We start from the raw sequence: 26,001 nt of genomic DNA, 5'->3' as shown, positions 1-26,001 counted from the left end.
TTTTGAACTGTGGTGTTGAAGAAGACTCTTGAGAGTCCCGTGGACTGCAGGGAATTCCAACCAGTCCATCCTAAAAGAGATCAGTCCTGGGTGTTCATTGGAAGGACTGATGCTTAAGCTGAAACTAATACTTTGGCCACCTCATGCAAAGAGTTGAGTCACTGGAAAAGACCCTGATGCTGGGAGGGATTGGGGGCAGGAGGAGAAGGGGACGACAGAGGATGAGATGGCTGGATGGCATCACCGACTCGATGGACATGAGTTTGGGTAAACTCTAAAAGTTGGTGATGGACAGAGAGGCCTGGCGTTCTGTGATTCGTGGGGTCGCAAAGAGTCGGACACGACTGAGTGACTGAACTGAACTGTTCTGAGTGAATAACAAACTTGAAATGTGACCCTTCCCTCATCTTTACTGTTGCCCTATGAATGCTTCTTGAATATAACCACTCAAAACAGATATGAATAAAATGATGTTTCATTGTAGTAGATTTCTCCTTTGCAAATAAAGCATCAGATTAAGATTAATTTCAAAAAGTAAATGCAACTTGAATTTTCTCAAAACATTGCCAGTACAGCAGAATGAAATAAATCTTACTTCTCTTATATCTTTACAAATTACTTGCTATTCCTTTTGAAAACAATATCTGTTTGGCACTCAAACAAACTTGTAGAAATGAAAACTAGGGTAAGAACTACAACCTAGCTATTTATTTTTAACAAAAGGTCAAGATAATAGTTCATCTTCTTAGTTTAAGGAGGTAAGAGATACCTTACCAATAAAACCTTCACCAACAGAAAGGATTATCTTGAATTATTTAAATTTATATTTTCCTATTCTTTCTGAGGCTGAATATCTCTTTATGGTATCTCTTTTATTTATGCGGTCTGTTCATGTCATTGTGGATTAATATCACAAACAATTTTGAGGAAAAAAAAGTGACACAAAATAGTTTATTCTATAAGATTCCATTTATTCATACAGTTTAAAACCAGGTAAATCTAATCTCTGCTATTATAAACTAAGACAAAATGTACTATAGTGGGGATTTATTCCCAAAAGGAATAATGATGTGGAATGGATAGCTGTTATGAAGATGAGGAGTTATTCCTGGAGACAGTGTCCAAGAGGCATTTCTCAGGTGCTTGGAATATTATTCAATTATATGGGTGCTGGTTACATCAGTGTAGTATTTTTTTCCTAGGGCTTCTGTAACAAAGTAGCACAACTTGAATATCTTGAAAAAACAGATTTTGTTTTTCACAGTCTGGAAGGTAGAAGTTCAAAATAAGGTTGTGAGCAGAGCTGACCCCTAAGCACAGTTTTCTAGGCTTATCTCTAAAGAAAGAACTAGCTTTAACTAGATCACATACCAAGATCTATTTCACATTTGGAAATAGGGAGTTAACACTTCAAAATATATTCTGGCAGCAACACAATGTATCCCCAAATAGTCATATTTATTTTGTGAAAATTAAACATTATACATTAATTGGCTGTTCTATTTTCTATATGAACACTTCACTTCCAGTATAAATTTAAAAAATGATGTGATTTACATTAAGGAAAAATTAAATACCTAGGATAAATCTAATGAAAGATAAACACAATTACTATGTAAAGAATTATGAAGTTTTATTGAAAATTACTGAAGAAGACCTAAATTACCAATTCACTGAAATATTTACTTACATTACAAATACACAAACTCTGCCCAAATTGTTATAAACATTTAACAATCAACCATCTCAACCAAAAATTAATAATTGGATGTTTATTTTAGTTATACTATAAACATTTAGTATAACTAAAATAAACATCCAATTATTAATTTTTTTCAAGAACTAAACAAGGTATTTCTAAAAATTGTACAGTAGGGCAAAGAGCCAAGAATGGACATTTTACTTCTAAAGCTGAAGAATGATAAGAGAGAATTTGGCATGGTAAATACAAAACTACATATTCTGAAAGCAACACCAGACAGTTTGATATTGAAATAAGTCAGACAGACACAGACAAATATTACCTGATATCAAATATGTGTGGAATCTGGAGAAGTCAAATTCTGAGAAACAGATAGAGAAGTGATAGTTACCAGTGACTTGGTGTGAGGTAGGGACATATTAGTCAAAGGTAATGAAATGTTGGTCTGGATGAAGCACAAGCTGGAATAAAGATTGCTTGGAGAAATATCAATAACCTCAGATACACAGATGACCTGCCTATTGAGAAACCTGTATGCAGGTCAGGAAGCAATAGTTAGAATGGGACATGGAACAACAGACTGGTTCCAAATAGGGAAAGGAGTACATCAAGGCTGTATATTGTCACCCTGCTTATTTAACTTATATACAGAGTACATCATGAGAAATGCTGGGCTGGAGGAAGCACAAGCTGGAATCAAGATTGCCAGGAGAAATATCAGTAACCTCAGATATGCAGATGACACCACCCTTATGGCAGAAAATGAAGAAGAACTAAAGAGCCTCTTGATGGAAGTAAAAGAGGAGAGTGAAAAAGTTGGCTCACAGCTCAACTCAGAAAACTAAGATTATGTCATCCAGTCCCATCACTTCATGGCCATCTGATGCAGAGAGCTGACTCATTTGAAAAGACCCTGATGCTGGGGAAGATTGAAGGCAGGAGGAGAAGAGGATGACAGAGGATGAGATGGTTGGATGGCATCACTGACACAATGGACATGGGTTTGAGTGGACTCCAGGAGTTGGTGATGGACAGGGAGACCTGGCGTGCATGGTTCATGGTGTTGCAAAGAGTTGGACACAACTGAATGACTGAACTGACTGACTGACACATATGACACCACCCTTACGGCAGAAAGTGAAGAACTAAAGAGTCTCTTGATGAAAGTGAAAGGGGAAAGTGAAAAAGTTGGCTTAAAACTCAACATTTAGAAAACTAAAATCATGGCATTCAGTCCCATCACTTCATGGCAAATAGATGGGGAAACAGTGGAAACTGTGACAGACTTTATTTTCTTGGGCTCCAAAATCACTGCAGATGGTGACTACAGCCATGAAATTAAAAGTCGCTTGCTCCTTGGAAGAAAAGCTATGACCAACCTAGACAGCACATTAAAAAGCAGAGACATTAGTTTGTCAACAAAGGTCAGTCTAGTCAAAGCTATGGTTTTTCCAGTAATCTTGAATGGATGTGAGAGTTGGTCTATAAAGAAAGCTGAAGGCTGAAGAATTAATGCTTTTGAACTGCACTGTTGGAGACTCTTGAGAGTCCCTTGAGTTGCAAGGATATCCAACCAGTCCATTCTAAAGGAAATCAGTCCTGAATATTCATTGGAAGAACTGATGCTGAAGCTGAAACTCCAATACTTTGGCTACCTGATGTGAAGAATTGACTCATTTGAAAAGACCCTGATGCTGGGAAAGATTGAAGGCAGGAAGAGAAGTGAATAACAGAGGATGAGATGGTTGGATGGCATCACTGACTCAATGAACATGAGTTTTAACAGGCTTCAGGAGCTGGTGATGGACAGGGAAGACTGGCATGCTGCAGTCCATGGAGTCCAAAGAGTTGAACATGACCGAGTGACTGAACTGAACTGAATGAACTTTCAGTGGTAAGATTAACAAGTTTTAGAGATCTAATGTACGGCATGATGAATAAAGTAATAATATTGTAGTATATTCTTGGAAGTTGCTAATAAATATATCTTGAAAGTTTTATCATGAAAAAGAAAGGTACCTCTGTGATAGGACAGAGGTACTAGTCAATGCAATGATGGTAGTCATTCTGCAGTATATAAATCTATCAAATCAAAATGTTTGACTTAATGTTATATGTTGATTATGTCTCAATAAATCTTGGGAATAAAGTCTTTGTGTCTATCAAAAAGATACTATTGGAAAAGTGAAAAAAAATATGACAACATGGAAAAATGTTTTCTGCAAACATAACCAACAAGACAGGGACTAACCACATCTACCAGTGTCCCAGTAGTAGTTAGTTGGCCTATGCATCCCACACAGAGTCACCCCTAGAGCAAATGGCTCTGTAACCAGAGAAGTCTACTGTTGGGCCCCGTAAGACATCTCCTATGTAAGATCACTTCTCCAAGAACCAGAAACATGACCAAACTACCTAACACTGAGAAACAAATATAGAGAATCAGAGAGAATGATGGAGACAGGATGTTTCAAATTAAGGAACAAGGTTAAATCACAGAAAAAGAAGTAAACAAAGTGAAGGTAACTGATCTATCTAACAGAATTCAAGGAAATGATCATGGGGATGCTCAGTGAACTCAGGAGAAGAGTGGGTGAGCACAGATTTTAGCAAAGAGTTAGAAAATATCAGAAGAAACACAGAGCTGGAGATTTCAATAGTTAAAAATTTAAAATACACATGGGGGAATCAGCAACAGATTAGATGACCCAGATGAACAGATGAACAAACTGGTAGAGAATGGTGGAAATTGCTTGACTTGAACAGAATAAAGAAAAAAGAATTTCAAAAATTAGGACAGTTTAAGACACTTATGGAATAATGTCAAGTACACAAACAAGACCCAGAAGGAAGTGGGAGATAGAAAGGGGCAGAGAACTCATTTGAAGAAATAAGAGTATAAAACTTCCCTAACCTGGAAAAGGGAGCAAATATCCCTGTCCGGGAGCACAGAAATTCCAAAACAATAGGAACTCAGAGGGGTTCACAAAAAAACACTTATAATTATAGTGGCAAAAATTAAAAGCAAAGAGAGAATACTAAATGCAGCAAGAGAAAAGCAACTGGTTATATACAAGAGAACTCTCATAACATTATTATTTGCCTTTTCAGCAGAAATTTTATAGATCAAAAGGGAGTCATGCTATATTCCAAGTAAATAAAGGAGGTTCAGATCAAGACCTGGAGAAGGAAATGGCAACCCACTCCAGTATTCTTGACTGGAGAATCCTATGGACAGAGGAGCCTGGTGAACTAGAGTCCATGGGGTTGCAAAGAGTCAGACACAACTGAGTGACTAACACTTTTCAGATTAAGATGGCAGAGTAAGAGGCCATAAAGTTCACCTGCCCTCTCATGAATGTGTCAAAAATACATCCACATGTGGAACAATTCTCACTGAAACCTAACTGGAAACTGGCAAAAGGACTCCTGTGTAACCAAACTGTAAGAAAGATACACAAGTAATCAGGTAGGCAGGGAAGAGAAGTGATTGGGTCAGGACTGGTGCCCCTTGGAGGGGCCTCAGAGGAAAGAGAGATTATACTGATGGAGACCCACTCTTGGGATTGAATGGGTCAGGCCACAGATTGGGTGTGACAGTCCTGGAGTCTTTTGTGGGGGAAACAAGTACCCGTGGCTAATGGTAGAAGTACCGGGACAGATGGAAGGACTGTGGGAAGCCTGGACTCTGCTCTTAAGGAGTGTGCTTGAACACAAGCACCCTGGCTTGCCCCCAAGACTTGCCCCCAAGGAGAGGTCTATAAATCTTGTTATTTCTTGTTTTTTCCATTAAACCTCACCAATATGGTGAGTGTCCTCATCACTGTAAACCTCTTGAACAATCTTAAATGATGTCTATTTCATGCCAGAACCCTAACTGATATAGAAGCCCTTTTTATTTTTGTGTCCCTAATTTTACAAATTTTTTAGTTCATAAAAAGTGCTTTTAACTTTATTAAATTAAAAAATATTAACATGAGTTATCATAGGGAAAATACTTGCTCCCAAGGAATTTGGGTGATAAATTTTTCTCACTTAGAATACATTTAAAATTCAAAAATTTAGCTAAAGTATTCTGTGTGCAGTTAAAAAAAAAGCTTTAGTAATAATTTATACCATTTTATAAAAGCAACAACATATTTTGTACTTTTTAATTAATTAAAATTCACCAACAATATGTATTAGCAAAATTCAGCTGCTATATGGTAAGCTCACAGATGTAAGATTTCCCAGATAAACAGTTAGCAGTATGCACATAATTTCCTTCAATATATGCACAACTCTCATCATCCATTTTCAGGAATTCAAATCTGCAAAAAAATTGTAAAGCAAGGTGTCATATCTACAAATGCCAACTCACAAGCTTAAAATCAGCAAAAACAAAATAAGAAACAGTAAAAGAACAAACTAAACAAATCAAAACAAGAACAAAACTCTGAAGATTAATAGTCTTTAATTACAAAATATTAAAACTTAACAGAAAATATTAGACAATACCTAATCCCATCCTGTTTAAGTAGAATTATAAGTCAAATGACAAATAATAAAAATACAACAGAAGTCTATAGATTTATAAGCTTGCCTAAAACTATGCACAAATTTATCCTGAGTCCAGTAAAGTTAAAAATGTAAAGTTCCTAAAGGTGAAATTTTTTAGAAAGAACTGGCAATTTTCCCCCAATTAAATCTCACAGGATGATTTTCAAAAAACATAATAATTTCCTTTTTCTTAGCTGATTTTTCTGTGCCCTACACACATAACATACACACATCCCTATATACACAGAAAAGTTCAGTTATCAAAATACTGTACTTACAGGTTTTCATTTACTGTGGTGCCATCTTCCCATAACCAGGATTCACTGATTTGAAGACCTATCCATCCTTTTTCTTCTAGCACTGATAAAATTTCCTATTAGGAAAAAAATCATAAACCAGAAAAGTGTGCATATTATAATCCACTCCTTTCAAAGGTTATTGGTTAGAGTTCTCCCAAGGGCTTGCATACATTTACTTAGTGTTAAAAAGATTTTTTTTTTCTCAAGATATCTCATTTGTTAATGTGATTTTTTTCTTCTAGCATTAAACATTCAAAAAGTAGAGTTTCTCTAATCTCTCCCTAAGAAAATTGAGTCAAAGAAAGAAAATATCATATACTTTTGAGAATCTCCAGTTTTCCCAAATTATGGTGTCAATCACTAATGCTTTCAAACCAAATATAGTTACAGTATAACACCACCACCACCAACAAAAACAGAAGTGTCTATCCTACCAGCTCTCCCTTAGTATCAATCTTTAGAAGGTGGGAATTCAGCTCTGCACAGGCAGCATGGCTTTCCACCCAGGTTCTGACTTGACTGAAAAGATGGTAAGAACTATTTCCAAATCCAATCCAGTGAGTGGAACAAAGGTCACAGGAACATTCTAGAAAATATAAACTCATTTAATGTGTACTCTGTACTATGAATCACTACTACTAACACAGTTACTATACCTTTGTGCTTGTTATACAGATGAATATTAGGTAGAAAGCAAAGTGAGCATTTTTTGTAATGTTCCTGGGCAAATTTTATACAAACCATAGCTAACAATAATATTTAGCTCATGTATTATACTTTTCTACTTAAAATTTGTTATCAAATTTTACCTATAAGGAAAATGCATTCCAAATAATATTACAAGATTGCTTGATGTGATTAAAATTATACATGCATATTTAAAAGGCCAGAGACTTCTCTGGTGGTCCAGTGGCTAATACTCCTTGCCCCCAATGCAGGGGGCCTGGGTTTCATCCCACATACTGCAACTAAAACCTGGAGCAGCCATATAAATAAATATTAAAAATAAAATAAGAGGCTAAACAACATATAAACATACAAGCACTGAAAGTAACTGATGAGTTATTCCCTTTTGTCAAAAATGTTTATTATTAATGATTTTAAATATACAGAATAAAATTCAGCAAAAAAATTTAAAAACTTATACCTTATTTAATAAACATGTAATTTGCATTTTTAATAATATTTTTTAAATCATCAAAAACATATACTTGAGGGAGAGTAAGATGATAGAGAAGCAGGACATGAAATTCATCTACCCACACAAGCACATCAAAAAGACATCTACATATGGAGCAATTTTCATGAAAAACTAACTGGAAACTGGCAGAACTCCCATACAATCAAAATGGCAAGAAAATTGTAACCTGATAGGATGGGGGAAAAAAACAGCATCAGTTCAGGACCTTGCACCCTTGGGAGGGATCTGAAAGGAAAGAAAAGAACCCTCACCCTATGGAATAAGCAGAATAAGCCATAGTCTGGGCGTCCCAGTCCTGGATCCTGTGTGTAGGAGACAAGCCCTATTGCCTGATGGGGAAACTCCTGGGACAGAAAAAGGGCTCTAAAAGCCTAGACTCTACTTATGAGGACAGTGTATGTGCTGGTTGGCTAACAGTCAGTGTGGGTAGAGTCTTGCATGGGTGACTGCTGCATTGCCACAAATTTCAATACAAAGAGGTGATCACCCCAGTCCTGCTCACTCCACACCATTGTTTGGTGTCGTATCCAGCCAAACAGGTCCTGGGAAAAGACTCTGTCTAGTTCTGCAGGGACAGACTGGGAGGCTTAGAGAGTGATCTGGGTGGGGCGATGCTAGCCATTGTCAGCAAATCTGCAGGGCAGCACTGCAGGAGTGTTCAGTGGCTTCGTGCTGAGTCCCAGTAGACAGATACTGAGGGAGGACCTGATGTAACTACACAGAGGCAGCCTGGATGAGCCTGAGGTGTGTTTCAGGTGAGGGCAGTGACAGCAATTCTCAGCACCCACAGGAGCACTCAGCGGTTCCTCTCCCAATTGAGAGCACCCCAGTTCCACCCACTTCATACCTCAGTTCAGAGCTGGATCTGTGGCAGACAGGGCCTGGGAGAAGAATGCCACAGAGACAGCCCAGATCTTCGATAGCAGCACAGCCAACTCACTTCCTGCAGCCACAGTGCCCTGACCCCTAGCCTCAGCATTCTCCACACTACAGCCTTGCACTAGATCTGGGATTATCACAACAGGGGAAGGGATGCAAGCCCAAGCCGCTTCTGAGTGGAGCCATGGACACCTCCATAGGTTGTGCATAGGTCTTCTGTAAGTACATGGGTCACACTTGCTTCAGCAAGCACCCCACTTTGTGTCAGGGCATGCACTCAAGGGCAATGGAGGCTGATCGAGTCTTTCCCTCAGGGTTTTTACTCTAGCAACTGGGAAAAGATCCAGCACTTGACAGACAGCAACAGCCACTGAGAAGAGAGGAAGTCCCGCCTCACACCACTAATGTCAATCACATACCCTAGCAAAGTGATAGTGGCCAGGATACCCTGAGGATAGAAGTAGCTGGCTTCCATATCAAAAGCAGCCCTTACATCAAAGACACTGGACAAACACAGTCTTTACAGGATTGCTGCCACATGAAAACCAACCTTCAAGACCACAATACACAACTGTTTCTCCTAAATTCAATATAGTCAGAGAAATTTCAATAAAAAGAAATGACAGAGAAACTACTCTCAATTAAAAGAACAAGAGAAATCCCCTGAAAGAACAAATAATAAAACAGAATTCACCAGACCCTGAGTTCAAGAAGGTGGTAGTAAAAATACTAACTGACTTAAGAAAGGCTATCAATAGAAATGTAGATCACTATAAAAAGAAACTAGGAACTATAAAGAAGAACCAATCAAAAGTAGATAACTCAATTACTGAGATAAAAAGCAATCTAGAAGCAATGAATAACTAACTAAATGACACAAAGAATGAATAAATGACCCAGAACATAGAAAAAATGGAAATAACTCAATCAGAACAGCAGATATAAGGACAAATAAAGCAAAACAAAAGCAGTATATGAGATCTATAGGATAATATAAAACATGCCAACCCACACAGAATAGGGCTTCCAGAAGGAGAAGAGAGAGAGAAGGGGATCAAAAATGTTTTGAAGAAGTTATGGCTGAAAACTTTCCAAACTTAAAGAAGGAAACAGGAAGCACAGAGGGTCCCAAACACAATCAACCCAAACACATCATCAAGAAATGTGAAATTAAAATGCAAAAGTTGAAAGAAAGGATTCTAAAGGCAGAAAGAAAAATACAAAGAGGTAGTTACAAGGGGACTCCCACAAGACTGTCAACTAATTGCTCTGCAGTAATTTATCAATAGTGGATGTGAAGGAAGTGGCAAGATATATTCAAAGTCCAGAAATGGGAAAAAACTTGGAACCCAGGATACTCTACCCAACAAAATGATCATTTAGAATAGAAGGAAAGATGATGAATTTCTCCAATAAGCAAAGACCAAAAGAATCAGCGATACTAAACCTATACAACAGAGAAGGCAATGGCACACCACTTCAGTAGTCTTGCCTGGGAGATCCCGTGGATGGATGAGCCTGGTAGGCTGCAGTCCATGGGGTCACTAAGAGTTGGAGCGACTTCACTTTCACTTTTCACTTTCATGCATTGGAGAAGGAAATGGCAACCCACTCCAGTGTTCTTGCCTGGAGAATCCCAGGGACAGAGGAGCCTGGTGGGCTGCCATCTATGGAGTTGCACAGAGTCGGACATGACTGATGCGGCTTAGCAGCAGCAGCAGCAAACCTATACAAAAAGAAATATCGAAGGGCAGTTTCTTAATAGAAAAGAAACAAGAACCTGTAGGAAAGGGAAAATCACAATAGGAAAAGCAAATATATAAAAGAATCTAAGCTCACTTAAGTCAGAATGTAGATTAAAAAAGAATCAAAAAAATGCAAAAGTGATTGTAACTACAGGAAACAGTGAAAGGATAATCATGAAGCTATAAAATAGGACATCAAAATGTGGAAGAGGTAAATATAAAAATGTATATCTTTTATAATGTGTTTGAACTTGAATATCTATCCTTTTAAAGCAAGTAGATATAACTGTGAGTTAACATACTTGAACTCCCTGGTAACCACAGATTAAAAACATCCAACAGATTCACAAAAACTAAAAAGAAGATAAATCAGGTATACTAAAAAAGAAAATCAGCAAACCACAAAAGGAGAAACAAAAGAAGAAATGACTATAAAAGAACTACAACCACCAGAAAACAAAGATGTAAATGGTTATTAGTACATATATATCAACATGTTTAGTCATTCAGTCATGTCCGACTCTTTGTGAGCCCATGGACTATAGCCTTCCAGGCTCCTCTGTCTGTGGAGATTCTCCAAGCAAGAAAACTGGATTGGGTTGCCATTTTCCCCTCCAGGGGATCTTCTCAACCCAAGGATCAAACCCTGGTCTCTGCATTGCAGGCAGATTCTTTACCATTTGAGCCACCTGGATGATTATTACTTAAATGTCAATGAACTAAATGCTCTGATCAAAAGCAAGCATATTGGATTAAAAAAAAAAAAAAGAAACTGTGATATGCTACCTATAAGAGACTCATTTCAGGGTGAAAGACACAAAGTGAAAATTAGGGGATGGAAAAAGATATTTCTAAAAATACAAATATAAACAATAAGAATATGGGGAAAGCAATACTTCTATCAGACAAAATGGACTTTAAAGGCAAAACCATGATGACAAAGAAAGGCACTGTGCCTGCGTGTTCAGTCATATCCCACTTGCCAGGCTCCTCTATCCATGAGATTTCCCAGGCAAGAATACTAGAGTGGGTTGCCATTTCTTCCTGCACGGGATTTTCTCAACCTAGGGAATGAACCTGCATCTCCTGCATTGGCAGGCAGATTCTTTACCACTGAGCTACCCAGGAAGCCCCAAACAAAGGCATTATGTAATAGCAAAGGAATAACTAGGGCTTCCTGGGATGGTTACCCTAATAATAATAATAATAATAATAATAATCATCTACCTGCAGTGCCTGATCCCTGGGTCCCATCCCTAGGTCGGGAAGATACCCTAAGGAAGGGCACAGTAACCCACTGGAGTTTTCTTGCCTGCAGAATCCCATGGACAGAAGAGCCTGGTGGGCTAAGTCCAAAGTGTCACAAATACTTGGACACGACTGAAGCAACTTAGTACACAGGCACGTGCCATTTTTAAGTCAACTTGAGTTATAATTTACACACAACAAAATAAACTGTTTTGAAGTACACAATTTGATAAGTTTTGAAAAATAAGTATACTTCTGTAACTTCCTCGCCAATTAAAATTTAGAATATTTCCATCACATCAAAAGCTAACTTCTGTCCCTTTTCAACTAATGCCCCACACTGCTACTTCACCCAAGCAACCTGGGATCTGATATGCATAACTGTAAATTATTTTTTACAGATTATATTTTTAACAATTCATATAAGCAGAATCACTCAGTATCAATTCTTTTGATCAATTCTTACCTTACTCAGCATAGTGTTTCTGGGTTTTACTCAGGTTGTGAGTATAGGGATTTCATTCCTTTTCATTACTGAACAGTCCATTCTATGACTAACCCACATTTTGGCGGTTCATTTATCTGGTGATTTACATTTGGATTGCTGATAATTCTTATAAGAATTACAAGAAAAGTGTCTAGAAATATTTTTTCACATGTCTTATGTGGACATGTGTCTTCATTTCTCTTTTCTAAGTGTCTAAGAGTAGACTTATTGGGGATTTGTGCCTGTACAGTTAACTCCACATCCTTTCTAAAGCTTGTTAATGTCAGTCTTTTCAAGTTCTATCCATTTGGGTGGTTGTGTAATGGTAACCCACTGGGGTCATAATTTGCATGTCCTTAATTATTTTTATTTGATTGCTTTTAATTTTCAAACTCTGCATTCAAATGGGGATATCTTTCCTTTTCTCCTTTGCCTTTTGCTTCTCTTCTTTTCACAACTATTTGTAAGGCCTCCTCAAATAACATTTTTGCATTTCTTTTTCTTGGGAATGGTCTTCCTGTACAATGTCATAAACCTTTAACCATAGTTCTTCAGGCACACTATCAGATTTAATCCCCTGAATCTATTTCTCAATTCCACTGTATAATCGTAAGGGATTTGATTTAGGTCATACCTGAGTGGTCTAGTGGTTTTCCCTACTTTCGTCAAATTAAGTCTGAATTTGGCAATAAGGAGTTCATGATCTGAGCCACAGTCAGCTCCTGGTCTTGTTTTAACAGACTGTATAGAGCTTCTCCAACTCTGGTTGCAAAGAACATAGTCATTCTGATTTCGGAGTTGACCATCTTGTGATGTCTATATGTAGAGTCATTTCTTGTGTTCTTGGAAGCGGGTGTTAGCTATGACAAGTGGGTTCTCTTGGCAAAACTCTATTAGCCTTTGCCCTGTTTCATTCTGTACTCTAAGACCAAATTTGCCTGCTACTCCAGGTATTTCTTGACTTCCTACTTTTGCATTCCAGTCCCGTATAATGAAAAGGACATCTTTAGGGGGTGTTAGTTCTAAAAGGTCTTGTAGGTCTTCATAGAGACGTTCAAATTCAGCTTCTTCAGCATTACTGGTCGGGGCATAGACTTGGATTACTGTGATATTGAATGGTTTGCCTTGGAAATGAATGGAGATGATTCTGTCATTTTTGAGACAATGAAGAGAAAAGGAGAAAAGGAAAGATATACCCACTTGAATGCAGAGTTCCAAAGAATAGCAAGGAGAGATAAGAAAGCCTTCTTCAGCGATCAATGCAAAGAAATAGAGGAAAACAGCAAAATGGGAAAGACTAGAGATCTTTTCAAGAAAATTAGAGATACCAAAGGAACATTTCATGCAAGATGGGCATAATAAAGCACAAAAATGGTATGAGCCTAACAGAAGAAGAAGATATTAAGAAGAGGTGGCAAGAATACACAGAAGAACTATACAAAAAAAAATCTTCACAATCCAGATAACCACAATGGTGTGATCACTCACCTAGTTCCAGACATCCTGGAATGTGAAGTCAAGTGGGACTTAGGAAACATCACTACAAACAAAGCTACTGGAGGTGATGGAATTCCAGTTGAGCTATTTCAAATCCCGAAAATTGATGCTGTGACATGCTTCACTCAATATGCCAGCAAATTTGGAAAACTCAGCAGTGGCCACAGGACTGGAAAAGGTCAGTTTTCTTTCCAATCCCAAAGAAAGGCAACACCAAATGCTCAAACTACTGCACAATTGCACTCATCTCACACGCTAGCAAAGTAATGCTCAAAATTCTCTAAGCCAGGCTTCAGCAATACGTGAACCATGAACTTCCAGATGTTCAAGCAGGATTTAGAAAAGTCAGAGGAACCAGAGATTTCAAATTGCCAACATCTGTTCGATCACTGAAAAAGCAAGGGAGATCCAGAAAAATATCTACTTCTACTTTATTGACTATGCCAAAGCCTTTGACTGTGTGGATCACAACAAGCTGTGGAAAATTCTTCAAGAGATGGGAATACCAGACCACCTGACCTGCCTCCTGAGAAATCTGCATGAAGGTCATGAAGCCACAGTTAGAATGGGACATGGAACAACAGACTGGTTCCAAATAGGGAAAGGAGTATTGGAAGGCTGTATATTGTCACTCTGCTTATTAACTTATATGCAGAGTACATCATGAGAAAAGCTGGGCTGGATGAAACACAGGCTGGAATCAAGATTTCTGGGAAAAATGTCAGTAATCACAGATATGCAGATGACACCACCCTTATGGCAGAATGTGAAGAACCAAAGAGTCTGTTGATGAATGTGGAAGAGAAGCGCGATAAAGTTGGCTTAAAACTCAACATTCAGAAAACTAAAATCATGGCATCTGGTCCCATCACTTGATAGCAAACAGATGTGGAAACAGTGAAAACAGTGAGAGACTTTAATCTTTTTGGGCTCCAAAATCACTGCAGATGGTGACTGCAGCCATGAAATTAAAAGACACTTGCTCCTTAGAAGAAAAGTTATGACCAACCTAGACAGCATATTAAAAAGCAGAGACATTACTTTGCCAACAAAGGTCTGTCTAATCAAAACTATGGTTTTTCCAGTAGTCTTGTATGGATGTGAGAGCTGGACTATAATGAAAGCTGAGTGCTGAAGAATTGATGCTTTTGAACTATGGTGTTGGAGAAGACTCTTGAGAGTCCCTTGGACTGCAAGGAGATCCAACCAGTCCATCCTCAGGGAAATCAGTCCTGAATATTCATTGAAAGGACTGATGTTGAGGCTGAAACTCCAATACTTTGGCCACGTGATGCAAATAACTGACTCATTTGAAAAGACTCAGATGCTGGGAAAGATTGAAGGCAGGAGGAGAAGGGGATGACAGAGGATGAGATGGTTGGATGGCATCACCGACTCAGTCGACATGAGTTTGAGTGAACTCTGGGAGTTGGTGATGGACAGGGAGGCCTGGCGTGCTGCTGTCCATGGGGTCACAAAGAGTTGGACATGACTGAGCAACTGAACTGAACTGAATTTTCAAACCAGGTGAATGAAAGAAAAACAAAAACACAAGCCATATAAATGGCTAATATTTGGCATTTATAGATTTTATTTTTTCTAAGAGCCATCAAACAAGTTCTAAAACAATAACTGATTATAATAAAAACTAGTAGCTGTGTTGTCTAGTCTCCTGTTTCTTGAATCTATTGGGACATTCCCTTTTTATTCAGGCAATTTATTTTTAATAAAACTTGAAATTAGTTCTTTCTTCCATCTTTTTTATACTTTGACTTTTCTCCTTTCATAAATGTTTGTCTCTAAATTCTTGGAGAATGCTAAGCCAAATTATTTTCATGCCATGCTTGAATTACTCCATTATTGTCATAATTTTTCTTTCCTTTTTAACTGCTTAGAAGATAGTTCATGGGTAATACTCATGGGCAATGCTTTTGGTTGATATAGGAGCCCTACCCTTCTGTTTTTTTTGTGTGTGTGTAAAGATACTTTGTTTCTTGGCAAATGCATCCTTCCTGAAAATCCAACCCTGTTCATGAAAATGCAATTATTTCCCCAAAAGGATAACAGAGGGGAAAAATCCCATCTTCCTGGAAAGACAGGCTCATTTAGGAATAGATATATCTTTTTCTTTATAAGTGCTGAATTTACTGATAAGGATTTGAGTAAACTTGCAATATGTGAAAAAGAGAGAAAACTAAAAACAACTTTCTATATCATGGCCACTGAATCTATGTGTACAATACATATTAATGTAAAATATAAATGCTTGTAATTTCAAAAATGCTAATCATCTCCATCAGAGAAAGCGAGAAAGAAAAATTGCTAAAGAGACACAACTCCCTGGCTTTTCACTTGTTTTCTTTCTATCTTTTAGACATCCTTCACCCATTTCTCACACCTTCACCTCAATATAATTTAAATCGCTTTTTTGTCCTAATAAGAATCAAATCACAGACAATACTTACACACATGACACTTTGAGTATTTTCACATTCTCCTATATTATCTTTCTTCTTTTGCCCAATATTAATTTTTCCTTAATGAAAACTGAACATACTATAAAATTATATTTTTCTATCATGATTGACTAAAGTTTTGTGGATGTCAGGAAAATAAACTCTTTAGACCAGTAATCAATATTAGAATTAGACTGAACAGAGAGAATACTTACCACCAGTTTTAGAAGATAGAGTGGGAACAGTTGATATTTTTTGGTTTTGGTCTTCTCTGCTAGAAAATACTATGGCAAAAATCATGATAGTAATTAGTTCTCCTTAGGATAAAATATTAAGACAATGTAAAATTCAGTCCTGATTTCAAATCATTGAAACATGTTGCTGACATACTGATTGTAATAAGAACAGATATTTTCTCAATTACTTACACTTTGCAAGCAAGACACGCAGTGTTATCATCAGGACCACACACAAGATCCCTAGACTCCAAGCTAACACTTGCCACTTTGTAGATCGGTGGTGTGGCACTAAAGGAAACAGAAACAATGATGAAGCTTCATCATTTCCCAGAAAACATCAAATATAAAACTGAACACCAAAATGTTTCACTCTCAGAGGGAAATCATTCGTTTTTTAAATTCTTGAATGTGTTCATCCTGAATAAAACCATTTCTTAGCCACATTCAGAACTCTAATTTTTCCATACTCAAATATCCTCCCTAATAGGTTCTTCCTGATCTCACTTCTTATCCTGCTTGAGGCTCCAGGTATGTCACCTGAACCACCTTCACCATCATCTTTGAGCCTCCTTTGCCTATGATTTTATAAATTATTAACTCTGAGCACTCCGCAAATATACTTTCTTCTAGTAAACTCAGAAATGAAATACATCTAGATAGAGAAAATAATATCCTGTGTTTAGTCGGTCAGTTGTGTCCACCTCTTTGGGACCCCATGGACTGTAGCCTGCCAGGCTCCTCTGTCCACAGGGATTCTCCCGGCAAGAATATTGGAGTGGGTTGCCATTTCCTTCTCCAAGGGGTCTTCGAATCCCAGGGATCAAACCCAGGTCTCCCGCATTGCAGGCAGATTCTTTACCATCTGAGCCACCAGGGAAGCCCAAGAATACTGAAGTGGGTAGACTATCCCTTCTCCAGGAGAACTTCCCAAGCCAGAAATTGAACTTGGGTATCCTGCATTGCAGGTGGATTCTTTACCGGCTGAGCCACCAGGGAGCATGAAGTGAAGTGAAGTCACTCAGTAGTGTCCAACTCTTTGTTACCTGGTGGACTGCAGCCTACCAGACTCTTCCATCCATGGGATTCTCCAGGCAAGAATACTGGAGTGGGTTGCCATTTCCTTCTCCAGGAGATCTTCCCGACCCAGGAATCAAACCCAGGTTTCCAGCATTGGAGGCAGACGCTTTAACCTCTGAGCCACCAGGGAAGCCCCACCAGGAAGCATAGTGTCATGCAAATAAAAATATTAATTATAAATTCCATTGAACATTAACATTTTTTTAAATTTTATTTTTTAACTTTACAATATTGTATTGGTTTTGCCATATATCAACATGAATCTGCCACAGGTATACAAGTGTTCCGCATCCTGAACCCTCCTCCCTTTTCCCTCCATGTACCATCCCTCTGGGTCATCCCAGTGCAACAGCCCTAAGCATCCAGTATCATGCATCGAACATGGACTGGTGACTCGTTTCATATATGATATTATACATGTTTCAATGCCATTCTCCCAAATCATCCCACCCTCTCCCTCTCCCACAGAGTCCAAACGACTGTTCTATACATCAGTGTCTCTTTTGCTGTCTCATATACAGGGTTATTGTTACCATCTTTCTAAATTCCATATATATGCATTAGTATACTGTATTGGTGTTTTTCTTTCTAGCTTACTTCACTCTGTACAATAGGCTCCAGTTTCATCCACCTCATTAAAACTGATTCAAATGTATTCTTTTTAATGGCTGAGTAATACTCCATTTTGTATATGTACCACAGCTTTCTTATCCATTTTATTAGCCAATCATTCAGTATATCAGTCAAAAGGGAAGTAACAAAATACATTATTATCTTTTGTCAAGAAAGAAATAGCTGTCATAAATTTTATAAAGATATATGAGCATGTTCATCAAGTTTTGGCTTCCCTTGTGGCTCAGACAGTAAAGAATCCCCCTGCAATGTGAGAGACCTGGGTTCAATTCCCTCGTTGGGAAGATCTCCTGGAGATGGGTATGGCAACCCACTCCACGGCAATACTTGCTTGGAGAATCTCGTGGACAGAGGAGCCTGGCGGGCTACAGTCCATGGGGTCACAAAAAGTCAGCCACAACTGAGCAATTAAGCACGCACCAAGTTTCAGCATAATGTTAGAAAATGTTTCTGTCAAAAAGTGGCATTGTACTTAAAATTAGAGGAAAATAAAAATTCATTATTCCTTAAAGTAGGAGAAGCATGGGGGATGGAGAGAGGGTGTCTTCAACTTGGAGAGGCAATCTCTGTAAACACTTTTAAAGGACAGGGAGCTTGGAACTGAAATACAATCTAGTGGAGCTCAGTAAAGGAGGGGATGGAGATGGAGAGATAGTCTGTAGGACGAGAGGACTATTTTTTTTTTTTTAACTTTAAGAACAATAGAAAATTGTGTAGGAACTTTGTTTAAAAAGTCATGATCATTTTGCTGGGAATATAAGGAAAGGTGAAAAGTGGAAGATGTGAGACTTTTGAGAGTCTGTCTCAGTAATCTCCATGAAAATATATGAATCTCAGTCCAAGAGAGAAGCGGGTCAGCTTGAACACACTACTTGAGTGTGAGGAGTCAAACTTTACTTTCAGGTTTTGAGATTAAGCAATGAGGGAGCAAAATACTAAATTCAATCCTCTTAGTTTGGTCACGGAGAAGGTGATGGCACCCCACTCCAGTACTCTTGGCTGGAAAATCCCATGGACGGAGGAGCCTGGTAGGCTGCAGTCCATGGGGTCGCGAAGAGTCAGACACAACTGAGCAACTTGACTTTCACTTTTCACTTTCATGCATTGGAGAAGGAAATGGCAACCCACTCCAGTGTTCTTGCCTGGAGAATCCCGGGGATGGGGGAGTCTGGTGGGCTGCCGTCTATGGGGTCGCACAGAGTTGGACACGACTGAAGTGACTTAGCAGCAGCAGCAGCAGTTTTGGTCAACTTCTGCCCCAAGTCCTCCAGATAGTTAAAAAACAAAACAAAACAAAATCAAGCCTTGGAGAAGCTCTATCCAAACACCAAGATATTTCTCTTATTTTACCAAAATAGTTGAGGCTATGAATGTCTTTAACTTGCCCACTCCGATATCTGTATGTACATGTGTGTATATATATTCATATATTCATACCCTGTTGTCATTGTCTTCTTTTTATTTCAGAAGATGAGCAATTTCTCTATGATTCAAGTCAAAACCTTTTACATATCCTATTTATTCCATGCCACCCGTCTCCCTTAGAGCATTTATTATCTAAGAGAAAATTATCTTTTTGTCCCCTTTTCTTCATCATCTCTTTTTTATAAACTTTATCTGATTAGTCTATACATGGGCTCAAATCTCTCAAAATCTAATATTTTGAGATAAGGGATTCCTTGTCTTGGCTCAGGTCTTCCACTTTTCATTGTCATTTCTATTATGTTGCTATTATCAGTGAAAATTGTAAAAATACTTTCCGGACTCTTTTTATTCCTATACTAAACTTCTTTCGATCCCTTAACTTTCAGTTGTAGCTTGTAAGCTTTTCTCCATCATCAAACAAAAACCCCAACTGCAAAATCCAAGGAAATAATTTTCCACTTACACTTTATTAGACATAGTTTAGTTTCTCCTATCTGGATATGCATTTCATATGTACCTTTCTTGAGTCTTCCTCTGCTAATTCTTACATGTTGCCTTTTTCTATGGTAGACTTTTCATTCACATCATCTCTATTTGTAGTCCTATCTACTCACATCAGTCTTTCTTGCCCATTTCCATCTTCTTTCTAGAGATTCAACCTTTCAAATCCCATTTCATTATGTATGTTGTCCTCTGAACTGATTAAGAGATGATTCAAATGTCATACATGATCTGACTTTTACTGGATTAAATATTTTTCTTAATGGTGGTTAAGATGATTAACTACTCAGTCACTTAAGTTAGGAATCTTGCTATCTTATTCTACTAATTTCTCACCTTTACCTCCAATATCCAAATGATTGTAGAGTCTTAAAAAACTTTACCTCCAAAATATTCTTTTTCTTTCTGTAGTCTGTCTCTCTGCTAATAGACTCTTGTTAGTTTTTTGAAGTCAAGTGATTATTGCTTCTTTACCTTTATAGGTACCATTTTGTCCAGAGCAGGCCCACAGTACAAATTCAAAAAATAATTGTTGGAACTGAGTTAGACTGAACTGAATTGAAGACTTGCACCAAGAATTATTTTTAAAATAATACATGAAAGAAGCAATAGAATTCATATAACAGTTCTTACAAATAATGCAGTTCTGTTGGGATTTGGATCAGTACAATTTTAGAAGAAATGAACATAGTGAAGGACTATTTAAGAGACAAACAATTCCACAGTAATATCCTAAAATAATCAAGGACAGTCCTGACGATAAGTAAATAGTGTAATGTGGCAATTTAATAAAGATTTTGAGAGAAGTAATCTAAATGCAAGAAGTGAGATCTAGTGAATTGCAAAATGTAATATTATGCTTTTTCTTTTTTTCCTAAACAACCATTTTCTGTACTGAAAGAGAAAATCTGGGTGATTTCAGTTCCTTGTGTCTTGCTTGCTGTTCGCTTGATACGACATTTCTCTCATTTGTTTTGGGTCTTTTTTGCTTCTGTTGAGATCTGGGAAATTTCAGTTCTGTGTGGGTTACCTCTTGCTTGTTTACAATACCTTTATTTTGCATATTCTTAAGCTTTTTTTTTTTTTTTTTTCTGAAAAGACTTGGATTCCTTTAGCTCAATCTTGATATCTTTCTCTTTAGTATCTATGCAGTAGACAAATGTGAGGTAAAGAGTTAAGTGGTCATTGCATCAGATCAAACAGTGAAAAATTATTTCATTCTGATGTATAAGTAAACATTTAGGTATAACATGATAAGAGTAAAAAAGGGACCAAATGAGAGACTAAATCTCTCTCCCAACATTGCAATCCTTATTTAGAAGAATGATTTTATTTTCCTTTAATATGATTATACATTTCATTTCCTCTTTTAATCATTTTTTGAAAGGAGTAAAGTATATATATATTTGCTTCTCAATAGTTTTTTTTTTCTCTCAATAGTTTTTATGTAATGAATAATGTTAATCATGTGTAGACTATGATTAAAGACATTAACAAAGAACTTATTATTTAAATTTAATATTAAAGCTTTTTAATCTCAAATCAAGTTGACATAAAGGTTGTTGTATCACTGAAATAATCCATTATTCAGAAGATTCTTAATATAGAAAAAACTCTCTCAGGAACTAGGTAAATCTTACAATTGTAAAATAACAATTTGTCTCTCAGTCTGCCTGCCTACCATCTTTTTCCCACTTAATCAAGTCATATTTACCTATCCACATACACACACAAGCAGAAGCAAGCACATGGACCACCTAAATTAATGAGACAATGCCAATGAACCACCAAAAATGAACAAAAGAAATAAAAAGGTAAAATATAAAATTTGAAAAAAAAATTATTGTCTTCAAATTCATTAATAAATAAAAAAGCCTAATTGAAAGAATAAAATAACTTTTACCTGTGAAAACACTAGATAACAGATATTCTTGTATTAGCAAATGATTGTGAGTACAAAAATATTTACCAATATTTACAAAACATAAAGTATGCAAGCTCTGAAACAATTCTACTTTTAGCAATTTATCTTACAATTTTTAAACATCCAAAGTTATACAGCATAGATTTTTTTTTCCATTATGCTTTACTAAGAGTTAAGCTGGAAAACAGAAAACAAAAAACAAAGTTATTAGCAGATGTGTTTGTAATAAAGTGAGTTGTGAGATAAGTTAATATTTCACATTGATATATTGATACTCTACTGCTGCTGCTGTTAAGTCGCTTCAGTCGTGTCCGACTCTGTGCGACCCCATAGACAGCAGCCCACCAGGCTCCTCCGTCCCTGGGATTCTCCAGGCAAGAACACTGGAGTGGGTTGCCATTTCCTTCTCCAATGCATGAAAGTGAAAAGTGAAAGTGAAGTCGTTCAGTCGTATCCGACTCTTAGCGCCCTCATGGACTGCAGCCTACCAGGCTCCTCCGTCCATGGGATTTTCCAAGCAAGAGTACTGGAGTCCGGTGCCAATGCCTTCTCCAATTGATACTCTAGTACACCTTTAACTATTTAATGTAACAAATATTGATACATGAAGCAAAGTAATAGATTCGCAGTGATTACTTTTAGGTACAGTTTTGGCAAGTTTGCACTGCTTTTCATTTTACTGAAAATTAAAGAACGTGATAAAAGTAACTTAAAGGTGAAATTTTGAGAATTTTAAAATGTTGAAAATCAAATAATTTTATACATAGGATATTTTCTACATCCATGGCTATTTTAAGAGTAAATTTCAGGAAAAAAATTCGATACAATTTTTTAATTAAAAATTTTTATACTTCCTTAAATTGTTTACTGAAAACTTTGCTCAATGATAGAAAAATGATATTTAATTGAAGAATATATTGGTATTGTAAGAATGAGCTGTTAAAATATTTGGTGCAATTAAACTACATTTTTGTACCAAAGGAGGAAGAAAAATGACTATTGTTATTAAGAAAAAGTAATTAAATAAGCATGGTCTAAGAAAAGTTTAAAAGTGGTATAATCACTGGAAGGATGGACTATTGGTTCACAGCGAAGCATTACATAGACTTAGATCACTAATTTCACTACAATACTGAAACAAATTTCAGATAAGTCAAAATGTTAAATGTAAGACATGAGACAATAAAGCTAATAAAGGATTAAAAGAAAGTATAAGTAAATAGTTACAACTTTCTAATCTCATACAGACTAGGAAAATAATTAAGTTGAATTATAGAAATGTCATTTTTATTACTAAAATTTTTTTGTCACCAATAATCACACTAAAAGATTTTTATTTCACCACTAACCAAAGAAATATGAACTAACATACTAATGATACACATTTTTACCAATAAAATCAGTAAATTTAAGTCAAATGCAGTCACATAGAGTTGCACAATGTGCAAGAAAACACATTTATTTACACGGACTTCAGGTTAATCTAAATCTTTCCCTTTGGAAATTAATTTGTTGTTATGTACCAAACCAAATAATAAAAACATCTACTGATCCAATAATTCAAAATAATGAGAAAATTATAGCTTTTTAAATAAATTTACTGGAGGAAAGAGCCTAGGTAGTTGGAAAAAAATGAAAAAAAGAAAAAAAAAACAGTAAAATTTCAAGACAAAGAAACAAAAAAATTAATAAATTAAAGACATACCTGGATTCATACTCCATGCCATTGTTTATGAAATAAGCATGCAACATAATTTTACAAAAGCTATTTTTTCCTAAACTATCATTTAATACATTCTGAGTTACTAGTTCAAATTAATGCTAATCATTACATACATTTTTAACTTCTTAAGAGAAGGAAATAAATGGAAGCAATCATACTCACTGACTTGAAGATAAATTTGTAGGAAAATCAGAGACCTAAAATAATGTAAAATTGTTGTAGGTTGGAATTAGTTATGAGGTAGATAATCTGGTATAAGAACCTCTAGAGAAGACTCTAGGTTAAAAAACACTCTGATACTGACATAAACTTTTGTTGTTCAAAACATATGTGAAAAACTACACAGGAAGTTTTCACGTAACTGCCAATTTGTAGTTTTAACTCTTCCACAAAATACTGACCAAGAAGTGAAAATGTTGCTTCAATACCTCATGACTTTTGGTACTCTGAAAACTGTATCATAAATTACAGACTTTTTATTTAAAAAGGTCTGAAAAAAATATTAATTTAATGGCGGCTTAATAAGAATATCCCTTTATCAAAGCTGAAGCTTAATGGAAAAGAAAAATGAGCCAAATTACATATTTTATTAGATGTTACACAGAACAAGAATACCATGGGATATGTAGAAAAGTCTGCAGATGTGTCAGAATAGAAAGTATATTTTAGGCTTTACTGGCTAAATTAAAATATATAATTCTTAGTAGTATTTAGTGGTAGTTGCTATCACCACCCAGAACGAAGTTTACATTGTGTGTATTATAACATGTAATACAGTGTAGTAGAGTTTGGCATGTTATAATTAATAACTGTGTAATTTGAAAGACTTCCATAGTCACCTACTTGCAGGTTAAAAAGACAACATATTATGATAAATTTCCAAATGTGTCTCTGTTGTTAGTTTGTACCAGATGACTGAGAATCACATACTGATCCCATCTTCCTTAAGTCACCCCCATTTACTTATGACTCTAACATTCCTTTTCCCTCCTCTCATCATGGTTTATGTGCTCCCAGGCATTATCGATATTGACTTGTAATAATGGATCACAGTCTTCTGATTCATCAATGTCTCTGTGAACCATCCACTTACACCCTGGCCACTCAGTTTTTCTTTCTCCCCATCCCCAAGTGACTTCCCCACTCTGCCTCAGCCAAGCCCTCCCATGGGAACATCTCGGTCCTTGTCGTACCTTTAAGTGTTTCATATCAAAAAATGTCTTATTAAAACCTCCCCCCCTCTACAAACACTCTTACCTTTCAAGATTGCTTATTCATCTTTCTCCAACATGAAAATGCTCTGGTCTCATTGACATCTCCAGCCCTGTCTCCAACTTGACCTTGTTCCACTCCATCAGTATATTTCTTTCTTCACCTTCTTTCAGGTCAACCTTGATTCTCTTCTGCCAATCACTAGCTTTCTTGAACATATTTTGGTCCCACTTGTTCAATAAAATCATTATCCTATGTTTGAGATAAATTATGTTTCTGTCTGTCAACACCTGAGAAGCCAAGTGCTTTTGGAAGAGGTAAGATTTACCACAATACAAATTCTTTGTCACCAGCACCAAATCGCTTTAATGCTGCTAGGCATCCTATTGCTTTCTTCAGGTCATTATTCTTTCACATTCTCTGCAACTGATTTTATCACATATTCTTCATTCTTAACAAATCTCTCTTCCACACCCTCTCTTTGTTCTCAGAAGATGACCTATATCACAGAAAAAGAAAAGCTAACAGATTACCTCATCTTTCTCTCTATATACGTATGCATTTTATCTTCTCTCCTGTTCAACAGAGGTGTTTTTCTTCCTCTTCAATAAAGCCAATTTTAACTATATTTGAGTCTATCTACTCCACCACCCAAGAATCACACACTATTTATCACTCCACTTTCTTTTTGAATATTCAATATTTTCTTAATATTATCCTTCACATCAGTTTAAAATTACATGTAATTTTTAACATCATTAGACCTCAAGCTCAATAAAAATACTATTTTTGCTCTCTATCCTCTTAGAAAAATTCTCAAAGTGCCATTGCATTTCATTACTATTTATTATATTTTATTCTCACTACTCAAGCCATTGCATTCTGACTCCTTACTAATGACTGCTTGGCATCAGTACACCTTTAGATCATAAGTGATCTCTGCTTCACTAAATGGATCCTTTATTTCTCTTTTAGTTGAACTTTCCATAGAATTCAACACCATTCACCACTCTTTTCTTCTTGACCATTTCTTCTTTAATCTGTAGTCTCCTGGTCTCTTCATCCACCATCCTTGTCTCAATTACTACGTATCATGTGTTTACACATGTGCACATGCTGAGAAGATTTCTTCTTTAGGTTTCAGCTCACTTATTCCCTTGCCAGTTAGCGCTTCTCCAAATGCCCCTAATATTAAACACTAGAACTCCACACCT

At 36.6% G+C, this 26,001-nt stretch overlaps 1 protein-coding gene across 4 annotated transcripts; it reads right to left on the bottom strand.

Moving 5' to 3' along the window:
* Nucleotides 1-1,608: 1,608 nt before the first annotated feature.
* Nucleotides 1,609-25,421, bottom strand: LOC100296778 (killer cell lectin-like receptor subfamily I member 1). Of its 4 annotated transcripts, none has more exons than XR_009494634.1 (7): nt 24,833-25,421; nt 23,738-23,772; nt 16,482-19,267; nt 16,269-16,337; nt 6,975-7,126; nt 6,520-6,614; nt 1,609-6,012 (listed from the first exon to the last, which is right to left on the bottom strand). XR_009494634.1 is itself a non-coding variant. In XM_059887067.1 (7 exons), coding segments are annotated over exons 2-7 (528 nt in total). In that variant the 5' UTR covers nt 23,739-23,772; nt 24,833-25,415; the 3' UTR covers nt 1,609-5,900. The 4 variants fall into 4 exon arrangements, 1 of the variants encoding a protein (XP_059743050.1); XM_059887067.1 differs by having other exon boundaries at nt 16,482-16,580; nt 24,833-25,415; XR_009494633.1 differs by lacking the exon at nt 24,833-25,421 and having other exon boundaries at nt 6,975-10,346; nt 23,738-24,808.
* Between the last annotated feature and the right edge of the window lie 580 nt (nt 25,422-26,001).

The sequence above is a fragment of the Bos taurus genome, chromosome 5 (genome assembly GCF_002263795.3).
Source record: "Bos taurus isolate L1 Dominette 01449 registration number 42190680 breed Hereford chromosome 5, ARS-UCD2.0, whole genome shotgun sequence".
NCBI lineage: Eukaryota > Metazoa > Chordata > Mammalia > Artiodactyla > Bovidae > Bos > Bos taurus.
The sequence above is the reverse complement of the archived record's forward strand: the minus strand, read 5'-3'. Positions and strand labels throughout refer to the sequence as shown.